Genomic DNA, 19,656 nt, shown 5'->3' with positions numbered 1-19,656 from the left:
TATTTGACCCCATATCAGGGTGTGGAGACCTCACATCTGGAGCTTGTGGAGGCCATATGGAACTACATGCCCCAAGTTCACATACTGGGAAAGTTCCGCAATCGTAATGGGGCTTTTCCCATTCCTGCTGAGAACAAACTGACCATCCCAATAACTGCAAAAATCCAGACCTTACATCTAGTGGGTGAGTTTGGCACCACAGCAAACTGACACTTCATGTTGTTGCCTCACTACATTACAGCTCAAATACAGTGGACTAAACTAATAAAACGTAGTGGATGTAAGTCAACGTGATCCCTGCTAGTGCCTGACTTTGTGATGCATAAACAGACCTGAAGAGTGTCCTTGCTGCACCTCTCTACAACAAAAACTCACTACAACTGTATTGTTGTACATCACATATTATACTTGTTTGTCACAGGTGTGAATGTCCCAGAGATCCCCTGTGTGTCCATGCTGCGCCACCTTTACCTGAAGTGGGTCCGTCTCACCAAGCCACAGCCATTTAAAGACTTTCTGTGTGTAAGCCTGAGAACCTTTGTCATGCGTAACTGTGCAGGGCCAGCCAACTCCCTCAAATACGTTCCCCTGGTTACTGGTTTAGCATCAGCTCGCAACCTTGAGCAGCTGGAGCTAGTGAGAGTTCCTTTTCTGGGAGGGCTGATCCAGCATGTGGTGGAGGATAGCTGGAGATCAGGTAAGGAAAGCATTTGTTTGTAAGAATGCTTCAAAGTATGATAGTATAATTTCTATTTGTTTATTTATTCTCATCCAAATTGGTGCAGTAATTTGTAAAGTTGACCCATTTTCCTCCTTGTTCAGTATGGTCTGTAATGGTAAATATTCTAATGGGAGAAAGGTTGCTATGTACCATAGGACACCTGCATAACTGGACAGTAATTATCTTAGCAATATACAAGCAAAACTCTGCCAGCAGAATACTGAACGCAATTTGAAAATGCAACACTGCTTCACACTTTGGAAAAGAAGATATACTAGATATTTAGCAAAACAAAGTTGGATCACAATCATAACACAAACAAACTGCTCCAGTTTTTTGGGGACCAGACCAAAACCATGTGTTTGTTGTGTTCAGATATGCCGAAAAACATACCAAGGGGATAACAGAAGTTCACTTTAACGTGACTAACCAAATTAGGGGCCTGATTTACTGAGATCCCAAATAGCAATACTGCTACTAAGTAGACGGCCTTTGTGGTGGGTTTCCTTGGTGAGAGTTTTGCATCACTAAGAAAAATTGTGTAAATCAAAACAAGTGCAAGCATGGTGGAGGCGGCCATATTTAACTGGTGTTTGTCATTCAGAATGACAAACGTGGTCCTTTGTTTAATAGAAGTAATTATTTTACAAATCTTATGACTCACCTCAAAGCCAGGTATCTCCATATTCACAATCTCACATTGCCAACTATTCAGAGTGAATAAATCATGTCAAGGTTAAGGTATTTGGGCTCAATGTTGGTTATGACACAGTTAGTCACATTCCGGTAGGTGGCGTCCACAGAATGTGCATGCTTAGGATTTCTTTACAAATTTTGATGGTGTTTGCAAGAATTTCAGGGCTTGGTAAAACCCAAAAACTACTTTGGGGAAACTGCAGCTACACCACAGATACAAGTTTTGTCATGACAGGTATTGGTGTAGCTCCTTCTTGTTATGGCGTCAAATTAGTCATTAGCTCGCCCAGCAGCTCCACGGCCCTGAGGCCCTAGGTGTGAAAATGCCTTAAATAGCTTTGAGTGTTGGTTTTAGGGTAATATAAATTTCACTAAATGATTTAGTGACACATTAGGCTGGGGATTTACTCACAAAATCTGTTTGTAGGATTAATTTGTTAATTTAATAAATTATTATTATGATGATTATTATTATTATTATTCAATATACGTTCTGTTCACAAGATACTTGGTCAGATTACTGCTGCAAGTGGGAACCATCTGAATATTAACATGATCTTTCACATTTCTTTCATTTTTGTGGCACATTGATTAAAGTTACATCCTTTTTAGGCAAAAAAGTCTACAATCAGTAATACATATTGCTTGTTCTATTCTTATATCAAGTTAACACTATACATTTACTTTCATGATACAGAATGACTATTTCAGATGATTTGCGTCATACTCCCAACTGGGATTTCATTTAACTGCCACATGTGCCACCGTTTGTGTTAGTGTTAATAGGTAGTGTTTGTTGTTGTAATGCTGTTTCTGTGTATGTGCAGGAGGATTTCGGAACCTCCACACCATTGTATTTGGAGCTTGTAAGAACGCCCTGGAAGTGGACCTGGGCTATCTCATCATAACCGCTGCTCGCAGGTGCTCAGTCAGTCAGTTCTTAAACTCCCTGAGAGAAAAACACTAGGTAATAGGCAGCATATAGAAAAATGCAAATACTTTTATTAAGTAACCAAATGGTAGGGACATAGTGTGTCTCTAAGATTTGGCTTACTGTTCCAGCATTGCGTAATGAAGTGAAATGAAGAATATTAAAAAATAAAGTTCAGTGATCCTCTAAATATACAGTATGACATTATCACTGACTTCTACATGATAGATCTGCACAGGCAGTGTGTTCTGCGTGCACTATGTACAATACCACAAAACCAAGTTAGAATAATTATTCCAGCATTATCTTGCACGTCATACGCTATAACATTTACTAACAGGTACATTGTGGAGTTTCAGTACTACTTAAGTAATACAAATCTAACAGCAGGAAATGTTGACAGTGTTTTTAAATGTTTTATTAGTATCCAGCTTAAATACATACAGAATAATTAATTACATGAATTCTGTGTATTTTACAGGCTTCATGAGCTGCGTATCCAGCCCTCACTGACGAAAGATGGAGTATTTTCTGCTCTCAAAATGGCTGAACTAGAGTTTCCGCAGTTTGAGACACTTCATCTAGGATATGTGGATGAGTTCCTGCTGCAATGTTAGTTCCATTTTCAAGAACCATTAACACGTTGAGCACTGGTCGTTTTATCTTCCCTAACATAAATAAATGATTGCCCTGCCATTTTTTTTATAATTGTTTTTTTGGTTGTGTGGTTTAAATAGAATAATAATAAGTTTACTTTACAGGTGTGTGAAAATTGTATTGTATTATTAAATATAGGTAAGATGAGCCATTCGGAGCTGGTGAAGTACGGTCTGGCAGATGTCATTGAAAATCCAGGCATCATCACAGATATTGGTGTAAAGGTGGTGAACGAAGTGTTCACTAATATTAAACACCTGCTTATCTACAACTGTCCTCACTTGCATAACCCTCATTACTGGATCACAGGTAAAAATACTTCACTTGAGTCTCACATGGCACAAACGTGGCAAACTTAGTTTGCCTATATCATAAAGAGGGTACTGTATACAAGCAGAGCTTTCATTTTGCTGCTGTTCTTCATCTCTCACTCTTTGAGAATTTCAATAATGAGGAGCCGTACTGCTCTGTGGAGCTGTCAAAGTCTACATTTCTCTGTTGTCAGATCAGTCAAGATGGAGTCGTCTCGTTGATCTCACTCTTGTTCGCTGCCATGCTGTAAAATTGGAATCCTTCTCCCAGTTCATAGAGTTACTGCCCAGCCTGGAGTTTATCTGCCTGGACCAGATGTTCAGAGAACCACCAAAGGTAACGTTCATACACACATATATTCTCAAGACTTTTTTGGGAATGTACCGTAACTATCTATGATGTTATTTTTGTGCCTTAAACCTAAGCACACAAAATGGAACATAGAACAATGTTTTTGCATGCACACATATTAAAAGAGATGACATCATGCACAAAATAACTTGTTTGCTATAATTTATATCAACATGTAGTTTAACTTGACCCGTGATCTGTCAACTTGTTAATGGAACAGCTAAACCTTGTGGCAAAAGGTGTTCTTTAAAGTCTACAAATGTAAATAAAGGATAAAAAAAAATTGCAGATAGTTTTTTGAAAAATATCTGTAGTGGCTAGATTTTTTTTTCTTTATTAATTAATAGACAGAAGATTTGTTGTATGAATATTTGAATTTTAAAAAACACAATATAAATTATGTTTTTCAACTGACAGCCAAATAGATTTTTGCATCATATGATCTTGAGGCTAGAAGTACACAAATTCAGTACTTAAATAAATACTTGCCTAAAAACATATTCTGCAACAAGTACCAGCACTTATTGCTACAGATAAACATAAATGTGCAAATCTAGTTGAGATTTGTTCCTCAAACTCTCATATGTATAATATATGTAAGAAAGAAATTATTGCTGAGAAAGATAAGAACAAATACCATATCTGTGCTGCTATAGAGACTTTGTGTGGAACAAAAATAGCAGCTGGTAATGGTGGAGCTAATATTAACTACTTTTTCTGAGTTAGACTTTTAGATTAGGCTATTTGTATTAAGAATCTTCATCAGCAAAGTAACTAGTAACTAAAATGTGAAATAAATGTACTGGAGTAAAAAGTGCAGTATTTCTTTCTGAATTGTAATGGAATAGATTTCAGAGCAACATGAAATGGAAATACTCCAGTAAAGTATCTCAGTACCTAAACGTACAAATCTTGAGTGTAGCGAGTTACTAACAAAAAAAAATAAAGAATTAGCTTTTCTAAGGAATTGTTGATATGGTTACCTGATCTACTTAAAAACGTTAGTGCATGTGCTGATGCATATTCCTTTCTTTGTGTGTATTTTGTGTTTGTGCATTAGGGTTGTGCCAGGGTTGGCCTGAGTGCAGGAACTGGCATTGGTGTGTCATCAGCACTGGTGAGCAACCAGAACTCAAACAATGACAACAACAACAACAACCACCACCATCACAATAATGAGGCCAACCTGCCTCCTGCTCCACCACCTGTCATCAACAACAACAATCAAAGGCTACAGCAGCAGCAACACCATAATGGTAAAACCTACCTGCATTCCTAGTCAGTAGAACAGGTGAAATCATAATACAGCATTTTATTTGTGGCTTCCCTTACATTTCCTAATGTCTGCAACTTTCAGACAGCATCTCACAGAAACTTGCATGGGAAAACAGCATTGCAAATTTCTAAATAAAGCTGTAGCTGTCAGGAACTATTATTGCTCTGTGAAAAAGATAAAGTCAGAGTCATGTATTAATGTTTCTCTTAATACAGCCTAAAAGCCATATATTCGTCATTTGTGTTGACAACAACTGTAACAAGGCAAAACTATTTCCATCTGCTATTAATAAAGTTTCTAGAAATCTTTTTTAGATATCATTTTTTATTTGCCAAAGATATGTTAGCAGGTTTTCAGGTGAGAAATCATGTTAACATACAATAAATAAATGACAAAACACTCCACATCTAAGCAACAACAACATGTACCTGAATTATGAAAGTTGAATATAACTCAGTTAAGTATATCTATCTAGTTACATGCAACCTTTTGCTTAGGTTTATTTATTTATTTATTTATTTATTTTGGAGTGAAGAGACATAACCTACTCAGTGAGAGAAGGTGAAGATGTATTGTCTCTATTCACAGTGGCAGTGGATGAAAATGGGATAGAAGATGAGGAGGAAGATGAGGAAGATGACGAAGTGATCTTGGAGAAAGAGAACATAGAGGTTGAGCCTCAGAAACAACCAAAAAGCTCAGAAGGGAAAGTGGGAGTGGAAGAAGCTGGTGTGTGTTCAGGGCCCAGTTGTCCAGCTAGAGCACCACAACCTCCTGATGAGGAGCAAGCAGGTTTGGAGCTGCTCTTTTTTCATAATTAGCACAGGTTAAGTAATCTGTTTTCCCTTGTACATTTGTACTCTGTATTTTATTAATTAAAAGTGTTAATAATTTTTATTTCTATTGATATTTCCTTTGCACCCCCAGGGCCCAGTGGTTTAGTTCAGCAGTGCAGGCCATCTGGCACTATTGTTCCCAAACCCCCACTGGTCATCTCGGACTCAGACAGTGAGGAAGATGAGGGCCTTGTTTCAAGACTAATTCCTGCTTCCTGTGTGCAGGAGCCTGCTGCACATACAGAAGGTATCAGCACAACACGGAACCCAGCAGTCATGATTTTAAGTGAAATTCAAGAAAATCTAAAAAAATGAATATGCAAATAATGTAAATTAAAATAAAGTTAGATGAATAGCAGAAACTGGTTCACTGAAATAAACAACTGGTGGAATTAAGTCTCTTTTCAGTGCTGGTAAGCCATTGTGGAAGAAGATATAAGATAAAGTCCTGAAAGGAGCTCACGTCAACAATCGTGAAATGTGGAAAACATGATGAGAATCTGACCTCTCTGTTACTTTCATGTACTAATGTGAGAAGGCTTGCAGTATCCCCATCTCCCCCCCCAATTTGCTGTTTAAATTTCTCAACTGAAAGTGATGAGTGATCTCCTCATCAAATATTTGTCAAAAATTCTTTTACTTGGATTTTTTTTTTTTACATTTGCTCCTTCTCTACCTCAGTCCATCAAAAAAACAGTGTTCCAAAAGTGTTTTGTTTGTTTGTTTGTTTGTTTTTTTGCAAATTCGCCATGACATACACATTTGTTTAAAACATTAGGTTATCCTCATAAATTTAAAATGCAGTCAAGCAGACCATACCATCATTAAAATTGTCCAGTAATTTCTGACCAAGAAACAAATGTAAACCAACAGTGTCCCCACCAAAATCACTTAAATTTGTATGTGCTTCCAGGAAAAGGAAAGACTCCTCTGCGGCGGAACAATAATGTTGCTGTATCAGTTGGTCAGACAAAGGCCCAGGTGTCAGAGAGCACCTGTGAGAAGAGCTGTCAAGTGACCAGTGAACAGATCAAGGCAGACATGAAGGCTGCTGCTGAGAACAGCTGGAGGACTACCAGTAAAGGTATTACTATTGAGGCTGGGGAGACCACTGCAAGACCAGGAGCTGACAATGGCATAGCACAGAGAAATATCAGCGCTGGGGCAGAAGGAAGGACTGGCATGAGGCCAATGACTGGATCTGGGGGCAGGACTGGACCAGGGTCAGTCATGTCCAGGCAGGTGGGTGGATATGGAAGGGTGGTCACAGGGACCACCTACAGAACATCCACAACTGACACAGCTGCAGGACCCGACTGGACTAATGATGGTGCAGAGGGGGGGGGCAGTTGTGCGAGGGATGTCAGAGTGAGGCAGGGCTCTGGTCCTGCCAGTGTGGACAATTCAGAGCCCAGATGTGCCACTGTAAACCGTGCTGCCAGGGTACCAACACTTCCAGCTGGACAGGGAGAGAGACAACCTGCCCATGCAGAATCTCACTCTTCTGCTCGTTCAGGTCCACAGCAAGGTCGCGCTAGATATGAGGACTTTGTTCCTAGGCGACCTTTGACCAGGTCTTGCACCCGTATGTCTTCTGTGCCCCTGGTACCTGAGACAGGTAAGAATTAATTTACAAAAAGCGAATACTACTATGCTTGAGAGGTGCAACTAATGGGGTCTTTTCTTACAGTTACAGAGCCTTGGGTTTGCGGTTTCATGTTAGTGCACATATCAAGCTCTCTTAAGTACCAATATGTTGGATATCCATTTGCAGTCAGTCAAATTATGGAATTAAAAGTTTGTCCCTCTAAACTCAAAAGATTCAAAGACAAAACATAAAACCACCAAAAAATCTGACTTGGCTTTTGAATTTTGAGTCAATATAACATATAGAGGAACATATAGTAAGTACAGTGCCTATAAAAAGTATTCACCCCCTTGGATGTTTTATCCTTTTATTGAAATTATATACCAATCATGGTCAGTAAAAGTTGGCGACTTTGACAAAGAAGTTTCAGAAAAATACCTCATTAATGTCAAAGTGTAAAAAGGTTTCTACAAAGTAATGGAGTACAGTGAAATCCATCATCAAGAAATGGAAGAAATATGGCACGTCTAGTCTGAAATAGGCCATCCACACAAACCAAGTGACTGTGCAAGATGGAGAAAGGCCGCTAACACAACGATGACTAGCCGGAGGGAGTTACAAGCTTCAGTAACTGAAATAGGAGAGAGTGTACATACAATTCAGTTTAATTCAATTTCATTTGTATAGCGCTTTTAACAATTGTCAATTGTTGCACAAGCAAAGAAACTATGGAAGGTTACATGAACAGTGAATGTGTATGAATCATAAAAATTAGATTGTCCCTGATGAGCAAGCCGAGGGCGACAGTGACAAGGAAAAACTCCCTGAGAAGGCAACAGGAAGAAACCTTGAGAGGAACCAGACTCAACAGGGAACCCATCCTCATATGGGTGATCACAACAACAATTGTTTTTTTTTGTTTGTTTTTTTGTTGCCTGCTGTTCTTTTCTCTCTCCTGATTCGACTCACTCGTGTAATTTTCTATACAATTATACTCTGTAAGGTCTTAAACCTTACACTGTAAAGTGCCTTGACATGACTTGGCACTGTACAAATAAAATTGAATTGAATACATTGAAACTGTATTATGTGAAATTGTTTTATGGGAGAGTGGCAGGGAGCAAGAAACTGTTGAAGAAAACTCATGTTAAATTACGACTTGAGTTTGCCAATAGGCATGTGACAGACTTCATGGTCCAGTGGAAGACGGTTCTTTGGTCTGATGAGAACAAAATGGTGCTTTTTTTTCCCCATCAGACAAGATGCTATGTTTGGCGCACATCGACACAAACACACCATCCCCACTGTGAAACATGGTGGTTGCACCATCATGCTGTGGGTATGCTTTTTGGCAGCCGGCCCTGAAAAGCTGACATTAAGGGGGTGAATATTAATGCAAACACTGATTTCACCTTATATATTTTTATTTAATTGACATTACTTTGTAGAAACCTGTTTTCACTTTGACATTAATGAGGTATTTTTCTATAATAAAATTAAAAACTAATTCAAAGTCGCCAACTTTTATTTTCCATGATTGATTTATAATGTCAATAAAATAATGAGACACCCAAGGGGGTTAATACTTTTTATTGGCACTGTATATAATACAGCAAATTGCCTGGACAAAAATTATTGAATACCTGCATTTGGCACCCAAATGCAAAGCAGCACCAATACATAACAGTCATGGCTTACAGTAGGTATGGTGTTTTTTTTTCTTCTTCAGTCTTGTGCCTGAGAACATTGAGCTTATGTGACAGGCCAAAAAAAACACTTTGTCCTAAGGAAATGAGTGAAAAAGCACAGCACAAAGTAATGGAAAAACAATTTTGCCTGTTCTGTAGTGTTTAAGGTGGTATTTTTTCTGTTTTTACATAGACCTTTCGAGAGCCAGGCCTCGAGTAGCAGTGAGGAGAAAACGAATGGCTGACAAATCAACCAGCACCTCAGACCCAGTCACTGAAGACGACCATGTACAGGTATACACACAATCAAGTCTTAAAGTCACTGCTTATCAATATTAGGATATGGTTAAGGGGGAGGCAGGTTGCAGGTGAAGGTCAGAGAGACAGATTTTAGAGAGACGGACCTTGTGTTTGATGTTGAGTGGGGAGAACCGAACAGATGTAGCTATCAGTGTTTGGTTATTCTGTTAATTCTCTTCTGTAAATGTTAATAGTGGATATATCTTCTGCAAAATCAATGCATTATGAGCTCTGAGCTCTCAGGCAGAATGCACATACACTATGAGGAACAGATTATACTGAGTATCCTTTGTTAGTGTTATTTACAGTCTTTTGTTTGTGCAGATTTTGTCTTTGAAGAGTAAGAACCTAGTGGGCATCACTCTGACCAACTGTGGAATCACTGATCTGGTCCTCAAAGACTGCCCGAAGATGATGTTCATTCATGGTAACACATAGACAAGAACACTGGTATATGATTACTCATGTTGATGTTTTTCTTTTAATAGGCTAACTAAAACCCCTTACAGGACAAAATGGCATGCTGGTATACAAACTAATGTAGTGTAGTAGTTGTAGTATATTTCATCAGTTGAACAATGTATGTTTAATTTAAATGTTTAAGTTAATCTTCCCCCTCCATTATTCCACCCACTTTGTGCAATATATTAGTTCCACTGGCAGCACAATTAGGCCAGAGCATTATACTGCAACTACCATGCAACAGTAGGTACAATGTTCTTGGGGTTGATTACCTGAACTTTTCTTCCTCTAGAAGTCCTTTTCTGTTTGTCATCTGCAAAAAATAGTCATGCTTAAAGATGCTTTAATCGGATGGATAGATAAAAACTTGGTTGTTCCTTCCTAGATTGTTCTTAATTGTCCATGCTGGATTGTGAACTCACCTGTGGAAAAATATGTTTTTGTTTTGAATTCTTTGAATCAGACTTTGAATTTAAACTTCAATAATTTAGGCAGCAGCAAGTATTCGACCCCTTGGATGTTTCATCCTTTTATTGACATTATAAATTAATCGTGGTCAATAAAAGTTGGTGACTTTGACAAAATAAATTCGGAAAAATACCATATTAATACTAAAGTGAAAACGGGTTTCTACAAAGTCAATTAAATAAAAATATATAGGGTGAAATCAGTGTTTCCAATAATATTCACCCCCTTCCGGTTAGTATTAATAGAAGAATTCACTGTTTGCGCCTGCAATCGGATCATGGAGTTTGTGTGGATAGGTCTCAGTTAGGCTTGCACATCTGGGCACTGGAATTTTATGCCATTTTTCTTTGCAAAACTGATCAAGCTCTGTCAGGTTGCATGGGGATTGGGTGTGAACCGCCCTTTTCAAGTCCATCCACAAATTCTCTATTGGATTGAGGCCTGGGCTTTAACTCTGGCAATTCAAAACATTCACCTTGTTATTGGTAAACCATTTCTGTGTAGCAGTCGCTGTATGTTTCGGGTTATTGTCTTGCAAGAAAACTAACCGTAGTTGTCTTGCCGACTGAATAAGATTGTCTTCCACGATTGATTTTTGCCACATTCATCTCGTCCTCTACCTTAACAAGTCTTCCAGGGCCGGCTGCCAAGAAGCATCCCCACAGCATGATGCTATCGCCACCGTGTTTCACAGTGGGGATGGTGTGTTTGTGATGATGTGCAGTGTTTGGTGTGTGCCAAACAGCATCTTGTCTGATGGCCAAAAAAGCACCATTTTGGTCTCAGGAAGCCTCAAGGAACCCTCTTCCACTGGACCATGGAGTCTTTTGGCAGCCTATTGGCAAACTCAAGTCATGATTTGAAATATAAATTTTACAGTGGCTTTCTCCTTGCGACTCTCCTATAAAGCTTTCACTGGTGAAGAACCCAGGCAACAGTTGTTGTATGTACAGTCTCTCCTATCTCAATTGCTGAAACTTGTAACTCCCTCGGAGTAGTCACTGGTGTGCTAGTGGCCTCTCTCACTAGTCTCCTTCTTGCACAGTCGTTCAGTTTGTGTGGACGGCTTGTTCAAGGCAGATTTAGACGTGCTGTATTTCTTCCATTTCTTGATGATGGATTTCACAGAACTCCGGGGGATGTTCAGTGCCTTGGAGATTTTTTTTGTATCCATCCCCTGACTTATGCTTTTCAATGACCTGTTCTCTGAGTTGCTGAGTGTTCTTTTGTCTTCATGGTGTAATGGTAGCCAGGAATACTAAATAACCAGTGACTGGACCTTCCAGACACAAGTTTCTTTATCACTTACATTTTTATATTTACATTTAGTCATTTAGCAGACGCTTTTATCCAAAGCGTCTTACAAGTGAGGAACAAGGCAAGCAAACAAAATCAAACAAAGTCAAGGAGAAAAAACATCAAAGCAAAGTGCTATCAAAAAAGTGTTTCTGTTTCAAGAGAGTAGAAAAGTTTTTTTTTGTTTTTTTTTGTGAGCGTGCAGAGATGGGCAGCTCATTCCACCATCGTGGGATCACTGAAGAATGATCACCAAGAATTTTCCTTGGTGTCGCCTGTGTGGTGCTGGTACCAACAGACGTCGTTCACCAGTTGAGCACAGTGGACGGGAGGGGATGTAGACTGATGATTGAACGAAGATAAGATGGAGCTGTGGAGTTGACCACTCTGTAGGCAAGAGGCATAACTTTGAACTTGATCCTTGCAGCACTTGAGATGCATTCACTGCACTGCCCTGACCTGTTTACACTTTTGGCATTAATGTTTTGTAATTTTTCTCATTTTTTTCTTTGTCAAAGTTGGCAACTTTTGACCACGATTGGTGTGTGTGTGTGTGTGTGTGTGTGTGTGTGTGTGTGTGTGTGTGTGTGTGTGTGTGTGTGTTCAGTGTGTGTGTGTGTGTACATATTATATAATTGTTTTGTGTGTTTCTCGTAATCTATATTGTGAACAAGTGAAAATGGGGTAAATGTGTTTATTTACTCATTTCTGTTGAGCTTCTGCAAATAAAGTTCCCAACTGTTTTTCACAATGCATTCAGCTACGCTCATCTTTGTCATTGCAGCAACCAGATGTCGAGTGTTAAAGCAGCTGAGAATAGAAAGCGCCCCCATACTGAACAGATTTGATTATGCTCAGTGTAAGAAGCTAAACATGGAACAGGTCCTGGATCAGATTCTAAGAATGCCTCCTGAGAGGAACCGCATAATCTACATGCGTCCTATGCATCAGGTTGGTGGATGGTCATGTCTGTTTGGTCAGAATGTGTGTGTTCTGAAGAATCTGTCTGACACGTTTTTGTTAGCATGACAGGCAGAAACTGCCTTGATTCTGAAATGTACACTGCCCGTCCCAACAAAAAAATGTACAACCTGGATTTACCTAACCAAATGGGTAAGAGCCTTCCTTTGGATAATCACTGTATGGATGATTATGTTTCAGCTGGCAACAAGTTATTTAACCCTAACTGATGCAGTGAGTAGCTTCTCATTTCTTAAACTACGAAGTAGGAAGCCACATTCTGTGGTTGTGGAAAGATGTTAACCTGTTTCAAAGGAGTCAAACTATTGGATAAGCATCAAACAAAGAAAACATCTAAGGAGATTGCTGAAACTACTAAAACTAGGTTAAAAACTGTCCAATGCATAATTAAAAAATTGAAGGATAGTGGGGAACCATCATCTGCGTGGAAGAAATGTGCTCGGTAAAAATCTTGTTGTATTGTGATTGGCGATCACTATAACGTTTGGTGAAATAACATTGTAGAAAACCACAGTAGAATTCACGTGATGTTTAATAGTGAAAGTAAGAACATTTCCACATGCACAATGTGAAGGGGGCTCAAGGGACTGGGAACCACTTGTTAGTGAGGATAATCAGAAAAAAGGCTCCAATTTGCTAAGGATCATAAAGATTGGACTCTGGAAAGTCATGTGGTCTGATGAGTCCAGAATTACCCTGTTCCAGAGTGATGTGCACATCAAGGTAAGAAAAGAGGCAGATAAAGTGATGCACCCATCATGCCTAGTGCCTACCGTACAAGCCTGAGGGGCAGTGCTATGATCTTGGGTTGCTGCAGTTGTTCAGGTCTAGGTTCAACAATGTTATATGCTCAAAGACCTAGCTGACTACCAGAATATACTGAATGACCAGGTTATTCCATCAATGAATTATGACAATGATGCCAGGATTCATTGGGCAAAAATTTTGAAAGAGTGGTTCAGAAGTGTGACACATAATTTTCACACATGAATTGGCCACCATAGAGTCCAGACCTTAATCCTATTGAAAATGTTTAGGACGTGCTGGAGAAGACTTTGTGTAGCGGTTTGACTCTCCCATCATCAATACAAGATTTTGGCCAAAAATGAATGCAACTCTGGATGGGAATACACACATGGAAAAAAATTGTTGGTACCCTTCCGTTAAAGAAAGGGGGGTAAAACCTGCAAAGGTCACTGAAATAAATTGAAACTGACAAAAGTCATAATAAATAAAAAAACATACTAAAAATGAACTTGTGAAAATCAGACATTGTTTTTGAGTTGTGGTTCAATAGAACCTTTTAAACAAACTAACAAACTAATGAAACTGGCATGGACATAAATGATGGCATCTTTAACTTAATATTTTCTTGCACAACCTTCTGCGGCAATAAATGCAAGCAAGCGAGTTCTGTAACTCTCAAGATTTCTGCACTTATCGACAGGTATTTTGGTCAACTCCTCACAAGCAAACTGCTCCAGCTGTCTCAGGTTTGAAGGTGCCTTCTCCAGACTGCATGTTTTAGCTTGTTCCACAAATGTTCAATATGATTTAGATCCGGACTTGTAGAAGGCCACTTCTTAAAGGAAAGATACCAGCAATTTTGTCCACGTATGTAAATGTTGTGAAATTACAAAAGCTTATCGAAACAATGCCGTGACGAGTGCGTGCCGTAATCAAAGATAAAGGCGTCGGCATGTAAAGCATAATACATCTGCATGACTTGATATGAATTTATTAAAATACTATGGTAATATCAAACAACATTTAGCTACATTTATTTGGTAGATCATTTTGACGTATCAAATTAAGGTCTCACCCCCTACATGCCCTCACGGAATATTATCTACTTCTCTGTGTTCCATCTTCAGATTGATTCAGTAGCTCTGGAGCGTCAGCTCTTCCAGGGGCCCTATCCCTACCATATTGCTATAGTGCACGAGTTTAGCAACCCTCCAAATATACGCAACAAGGTCCGTATTCGCAGCTGGATGGACACTATAGCCAACATCAGCCAGTGAGTAGCATCCACCCTCATGTCAGTTTATTTGAAATGTTGTCTAGACAGTGTTTGCTACCTCTGTATTTTTGCTGCATTTATACTATTATTAGATTTTTTTTAATATACATTTAAGGTTACCACGTTTTTCAAGAGAAAAATGTTGACTGCTTCTTGTCACCATGTTATCCGCAACTGTGATACCATCCATCTGGACAGTTGTTACTGGTACACTGGTCTGGGACATCATTTGTCCCAAAAGTCTGTTAAAGTTTTATTGTAGAAAGCTTAAATTTTGCTGGCTGTGACCACTTGTCCTCTAGGTTTTGAATCTATGCCGAAATGATCTGTGCTGGTGAGCCATAAACTGATAACTGTATGTCTTGGTGTCTCTCTTTCAGAGAGTTAATCAAGTATGAGTTCTTCCCAGAAGCCACCAGGACTGAAGATGATGTCAAGAAGTATCCCAGATACCCCTGGGGCCGGGACATCTTTACGCTAGAGGGTAACACAGTCCCCTTTTGCACATTTCTAGTATACTAAATGCATATAAACATCATAAACAGTTTAATATAAACAATATCAAACTGAATGCAAATGCCACAACCACTTGTGCAATAATCATATGCAGCGTAACTCCCATTGAGTTACCGACCAATTTCACTAATAAATGTCAATTTATAGTGAAATTGCGAATAATCTACAAAGCACTCACTAAAAAAATACTCTTTATATAATTCACTCTGATTAAACGTGATTCATTAAAGACAGTCAACAAAGAACATATGTAGTTTAATCAGTTAACTTGATTATGCTACCACCAATAAGCTGGAGTGAACCATTTTCTCTTTAGATGCAGAAACAAGAACAGAACATTAGCTACTTAAAGTGCCCTATAAAAAGTATTCACCCCCTTGGATGTTTCTTTTATTGACCATTATTAATCAATAATGGTCAATAAAAGTTGGCGACAAAAAAAATCAGACTTTGAATCCAACTTTGCATTTAAACTTGAATAATTTAGGTGGCACTTACAGTGCCTATAAAAAGTATTTGACCACTTGGATTTTTCATTATTTTATTGACATTATAAATAAATCATGGTCAATAAAAGTTAGTGACTTTGACAAAATAAATTCAGAAAAAGGGGTATTTATTAATGCAAACACTGATTTACAACTTATATATTTTTATTTATTTGACATTACTTTGTAGAAAACAGTTTTCACTTTGACATTGAGGTATTTTTCTGAAATTTTTTGTCCAAGTGACCACTTTTTTCACTATGATTGATTAATAATGTCAATAAAAGGATGAAACATCCAAGGAGGTGAATTCTTTTTATAGGCACTGTAGGTATTGAATTTTCCTATGAGCTGTCAGACCTGACACAACTAAATTATTCCCTATTATTACAGTCATTGCTACCATGAAAATGATGGGCCTACCTAGAATCAATAAGATTCACAATCAATCAATGATCCCAATCCAGCCATCTTAGGTATGGCTGTAGCATTTGACTTGAAAAATAAACCACAGTGGATTGGCTTCAAGACACTTCAAAATTCCAAAGCTTGCAGTGGCTTAGAATTGTTAAATCTTAATTGCTACTTCACTACTTTTAATTGTTACCAAAGTATTAGCATAAGAGCCTCTCTGACAGCCTGGTGGGAATTTCGGGGTTAAGTGCACAGCCAGTACCATCAGGGGATGCCTCTCTACATTCCTATTCCTATTCCAGCATTCCTATGCCATACACATAGATCTGCACTTGCATGCATTCCGCGTATGAATCAGCATTGTGGTGGCTGTGATAACGGGATGTGCTAGGGAAAAAAAAAGAAAAACAAATTAGAGAGAAAATGACATTTCAGCATCTTTAACTGCTCTGCCTCCTCCATCTCAAGTCCATACAATAGTTGTACTCATTACTGTCTTGTAAACCTTAATTTTCACTTTCACAGATACTCTTTTATCACAAATAACTCCTCACACTCTTCTCCCCTCACTCCATATTGCCTGTGTTTTCTTTTTCACTCCTCTACTTTCCCTACTATTGCTCTGATCAACTGTACTGTAGTTGTTGCAGCTCTGTGCATCTCTTTTCAGTTCTTGAAAATCTAGACCAGTACACTTCTTCACCACTCTTCAGGCTCTCCTCACTTTCCAAAATGTTATTAAACAATCTCATTAACCCCTCCATTATCTCTTCTAAACATTTGTATGCCTCCACAGGTATGTAACTAATAATATACAGTGGCAAGAAAAAGTGTGTGAACCCTTTGGGATTACGTGGAGTTTTGCATGAATTGGTCATAAAATGTGCTCCGATCTTCATCTAATTATTTTCAGCAGACTGTGTTTTTGTATTGTTGTGAGTTAGACGAAGATTGGAGCACATTTTATGACCAATTCATGCAAAACACCACGTAATCCCAAAGGGTTCACACACTTTTTCTTGCCACTGTAACTGTCTATCCCTCTGTCATCCTCTTTAGAGCTTTCCTCTCTTCATCCCTACTAATCCCTCTCACTTTCTGATTCACTCCCTCTGCCTCAACCAACCTTCTCTTTCTGTCATTTCTGTCACTCATCAGCTCCCTCTGTTTAGTCAGTCGATTTAACTTGGTGTTCATGCCGCAAAGTTCTAGTTTTGTTTCATCTGTCCAAAAGACATCTTAAGAAGCTTTGTGGCTTGTTAATATGCTTTTTGGCCAGTCTTTTTTCCAGTCTCGCTTTATTATGATTAGCTTTCAACACTGGAATCCTCCTCAGTCATCTTCTATTAAGTCCACTTTAGCTCAAACAGCAATGGATGGTGCGATCTGACACTGATGTACTGTACCTTGACCTTGGCGTTCACCTCTAATCTATTTGGAAGTTGTTCTGGGCCCTTTATATTATCTGTCTTTTCAATTTGTCATCAGTTTTTCCTCTTGTGTCCAGAGAGGTTACCTACAGTCCAGTGAACCTTAAACTTCCTAAACGTCTGTGTGCAACATCAAGCCGCTTGTCTTATAGCATGTTTGTCTATTTTTTTTTTTTTTTCTTTTGGTCAATGTTCAGTGTCAGCAAGAGAGAATAGAGCTACCAGGCAGGAGGTCTAGAGGAAAACCAAAGATGAGATTTATGGATGTAGTGAGTGGTGTGGCCAGCCTACCAAATTATTCTAAGAGCACAACAACAACTCATCCAGGAAGTCATAAAAAAAAGCCCAGAACAACATTTAAAGAACTGCAGGCCTCTCTTGACTGACTTAGAAGTTATGATTCAACAATAAGAAAGAGACTGTGCCAATGCTGGCAAAAAGAACACAAAGGCTCGTCTCAAATTTGCAAGAGGTTTCTTCTGTTAAAGGGAATGTATCCTCCCCCCATGTCATCTAGTGCTGCTCAAGTGGGAATGTTGGGTTTTCTGTACAATTCCATATACAGTTTTATTTTGTAATGTCTTAAAGTAAAGAAACTAAATTGATTACATACCAGGAGTTCTGTTTTGTCCAGCCATCAGTTTAATACCTTCAGCTCAAGTGCCTGGGTCACGCATCAGGACATTGATCTGAAACACACCAGCAAATGCACTTGAAGGACAAAATTAAGGTTTTGGAGTGGCCAAATCTAAAATCCAAGAGAGGCTGTGGAATTACTTTAATCAGATAATCAGACCATTCAAGCTTGAAAACCCTCCAATGTGTCTCAATTAAAACATTTCTGCAAAAAAGAGTGGGCCAATATTCCTCCACATACCAAATACTTTCTTAGCTGTCTCCCTCTGCATCTCTGCAGTAGTTGACCTGTCATCCAGCACATCTCCATCGGCACAGAGAATCTTGCTTACTTCCTCTCTGAACATTACTTAGAAGTCTTCTTCATTCAGCTTTCACCATCTGATCCTTGTTTCAGTCCTTCGTGACTTCCAATGTCATCTTACAGAACACCATGCGATGGTCACATAGCCTAACCAGTTGTTTATTATTACACTTAGAACCACCTTCCTCTGTATTACTGGTCTTCTGTCATGTCATGTTTCAGGAGTAGTGGATGATGCTCCCTATAGCATGGTAACAGACTTCCCCTGGCTGAGGACTCTGAGAGCAGCTGATCCCAACTGCTATGCACGCTATGACTTTGAGGATGATGAAAACAGTGAGTGCAGTCAGCAAATACAGCAGGCCGTCCGTTTGCTGATTTTTCACATATAGGCAGTATTTATCAGTTATTACTATTGTGTCCCTTTGATCAGATACAATAAGTACTTCCCATGCTTTCTGTTGTGTTGTGCATTAGCCACAATCTATGCCCCACGTCGTAAAGGGCAGCTGTCAGCTGACATCTGCATGGAGACTATTGGAGAGGAGATCTCAGAGCGTCGACAGAGCAAAAGAGGAGTGTTTCAGAGAGTGGTGGTTGTCTTCCTTCATCACTGTGATACACCAGGAGAACCTGTGGATGATGACTACATCTAGGCACCACAAATCACTGCTGTTCATCACATCCGAAGGGATCCAGCACTGACAGTGGGGGAACACCTGCCTGAGCTCCCCACTGTGAGAACGTATGGTTTTAATTGCTATGGAATCTGCAGATCATAGCTGAGTCCTTACACAATGATATGACTGAATACCTCAGAGACTTGACAAGCTTGATGTAGAAGGAGTAACTACCCTAGTCGTACACTGGGGGGCACTGGTAACTTAAATTGGACAACAGAATAGGCTATAACTCAACCTTGAAGGCACTTTGTAAAATCTCTTCTAGACAATGTAGATTGGGAAAAGATTTTGGTCAACTGATGCAGATTTTCTCATTTGAATCTTATTTTTATATGAGTGCCCTGCTTATTTAACATTTTCAGTTAGAAGCTGAGTGAAAGACCTAAAACATTGAGATGGTGGAAATGACAGCTCAAATGGTAAACTCAGTATAGTGTACATTATCATTTTATGAATAAAAGACTTGATTTTCAACATGAGCTTGTTAGGAATAAAGTCAACTCTAATTTAGTTCCAAATAAGACCCAGTTCTTTTTCCTGTTCAAGCCACTATTGACTTTCTGAAAAGCTTCTGCTTTTGGTTTGTTTCTCATTTGTCA

General features: G+C 38.9%; 1 protein-coding gene across 4 annotated transcripts in view; it reads left to right on the top strand.

Moving 5' to 3' along the window:
* fbxo38 (F-box protein 38) overlaps nt 1–19,656 on the top strand; it is a 25,231-nt gene that overhangs the window by 4,635 nt on the left and 940 nt on the right. For 3 of the 4 annotated variants that reach the window (XM_026371315.1, XM_026370471.1, XM_026372137.1), the window contains 17 exons: nt 19–184; nt 422–697; nt 2,245–2,338; nt 2,830–2,960; nt 3,144–3,314; nt 3,511–3,653; nt 4,729–4,924; nt 5,533–5,736; nt 5,872–6,027; nt 6,694–7,398; nt 9,250–9,350; nt 9,681–9,783; nt 12,367–12,533; nt 14,438–14,583; nt 14,967–15,070; nt 18,597–18,710; nt 18,852–19,656. The exon at nt 18,852–19,656 is cut by the window's right edge and continues 940 nt beyond it. In XM_026371315.1, coding sequence (XP_026227100.1) covers nt 19–184; nt 422–697; nt 2,245–2,338; nt 2,830–2,960; nt 3,144–3,314; nt 3,511–3,653; nt 4,729–4,924; nt 5,533–5,736; nt 5,872–6,027; nt 6,694–7,398; nt 9,250–9,350; nt 9,681–9,783; nt 12,367–12,533; nt 14,438–14,583; nt 14,967–15,070; nt 18,597–18,710; nt 18,852–19,030 — 3,156 coding nt within the window. In that variant the 3' untranslated portion in view covers nt 19,031–19,656. Of the gene's footprint in view, nt 1–18; nt 185–421; nt 698–2,244; nt 2,339–2,829; nt 2,961–3,143; nt 3,315–3,510; nt 3,654–4,728; nt 4,925–5,532; nt 5,737–5,871; nt 6,028–6,693; nt 7,399–9,249; nt 9,351–9,680; nt 9,807–12,366; nt 12,534–14,437; nt 14,584–14,966; nt 15,071–18,596; nt 18,711–18,851 lie in introns of those variants that run through there. The other variant, XM_026372933.1, reaches the window with a different exon arrangement.

The sequence above is a fragment of the Anabas testudineus genome, chromosome 10 (genome assembly GCF_900324465.2).
Source record: "Anabas testudineus chromosome 10, fAnaTes1.2, whole genome shotgun sequence".
NCBI classification, from domain to species: Eukaryota; Metazoa; Chordata; class Actinopteri; order Anabantiformes; family Anabantidae; genus Anabas; species Anabas testudineus.
This window is presented reverse-complemented; position numbering and strand designations above follow the sequence as displayed.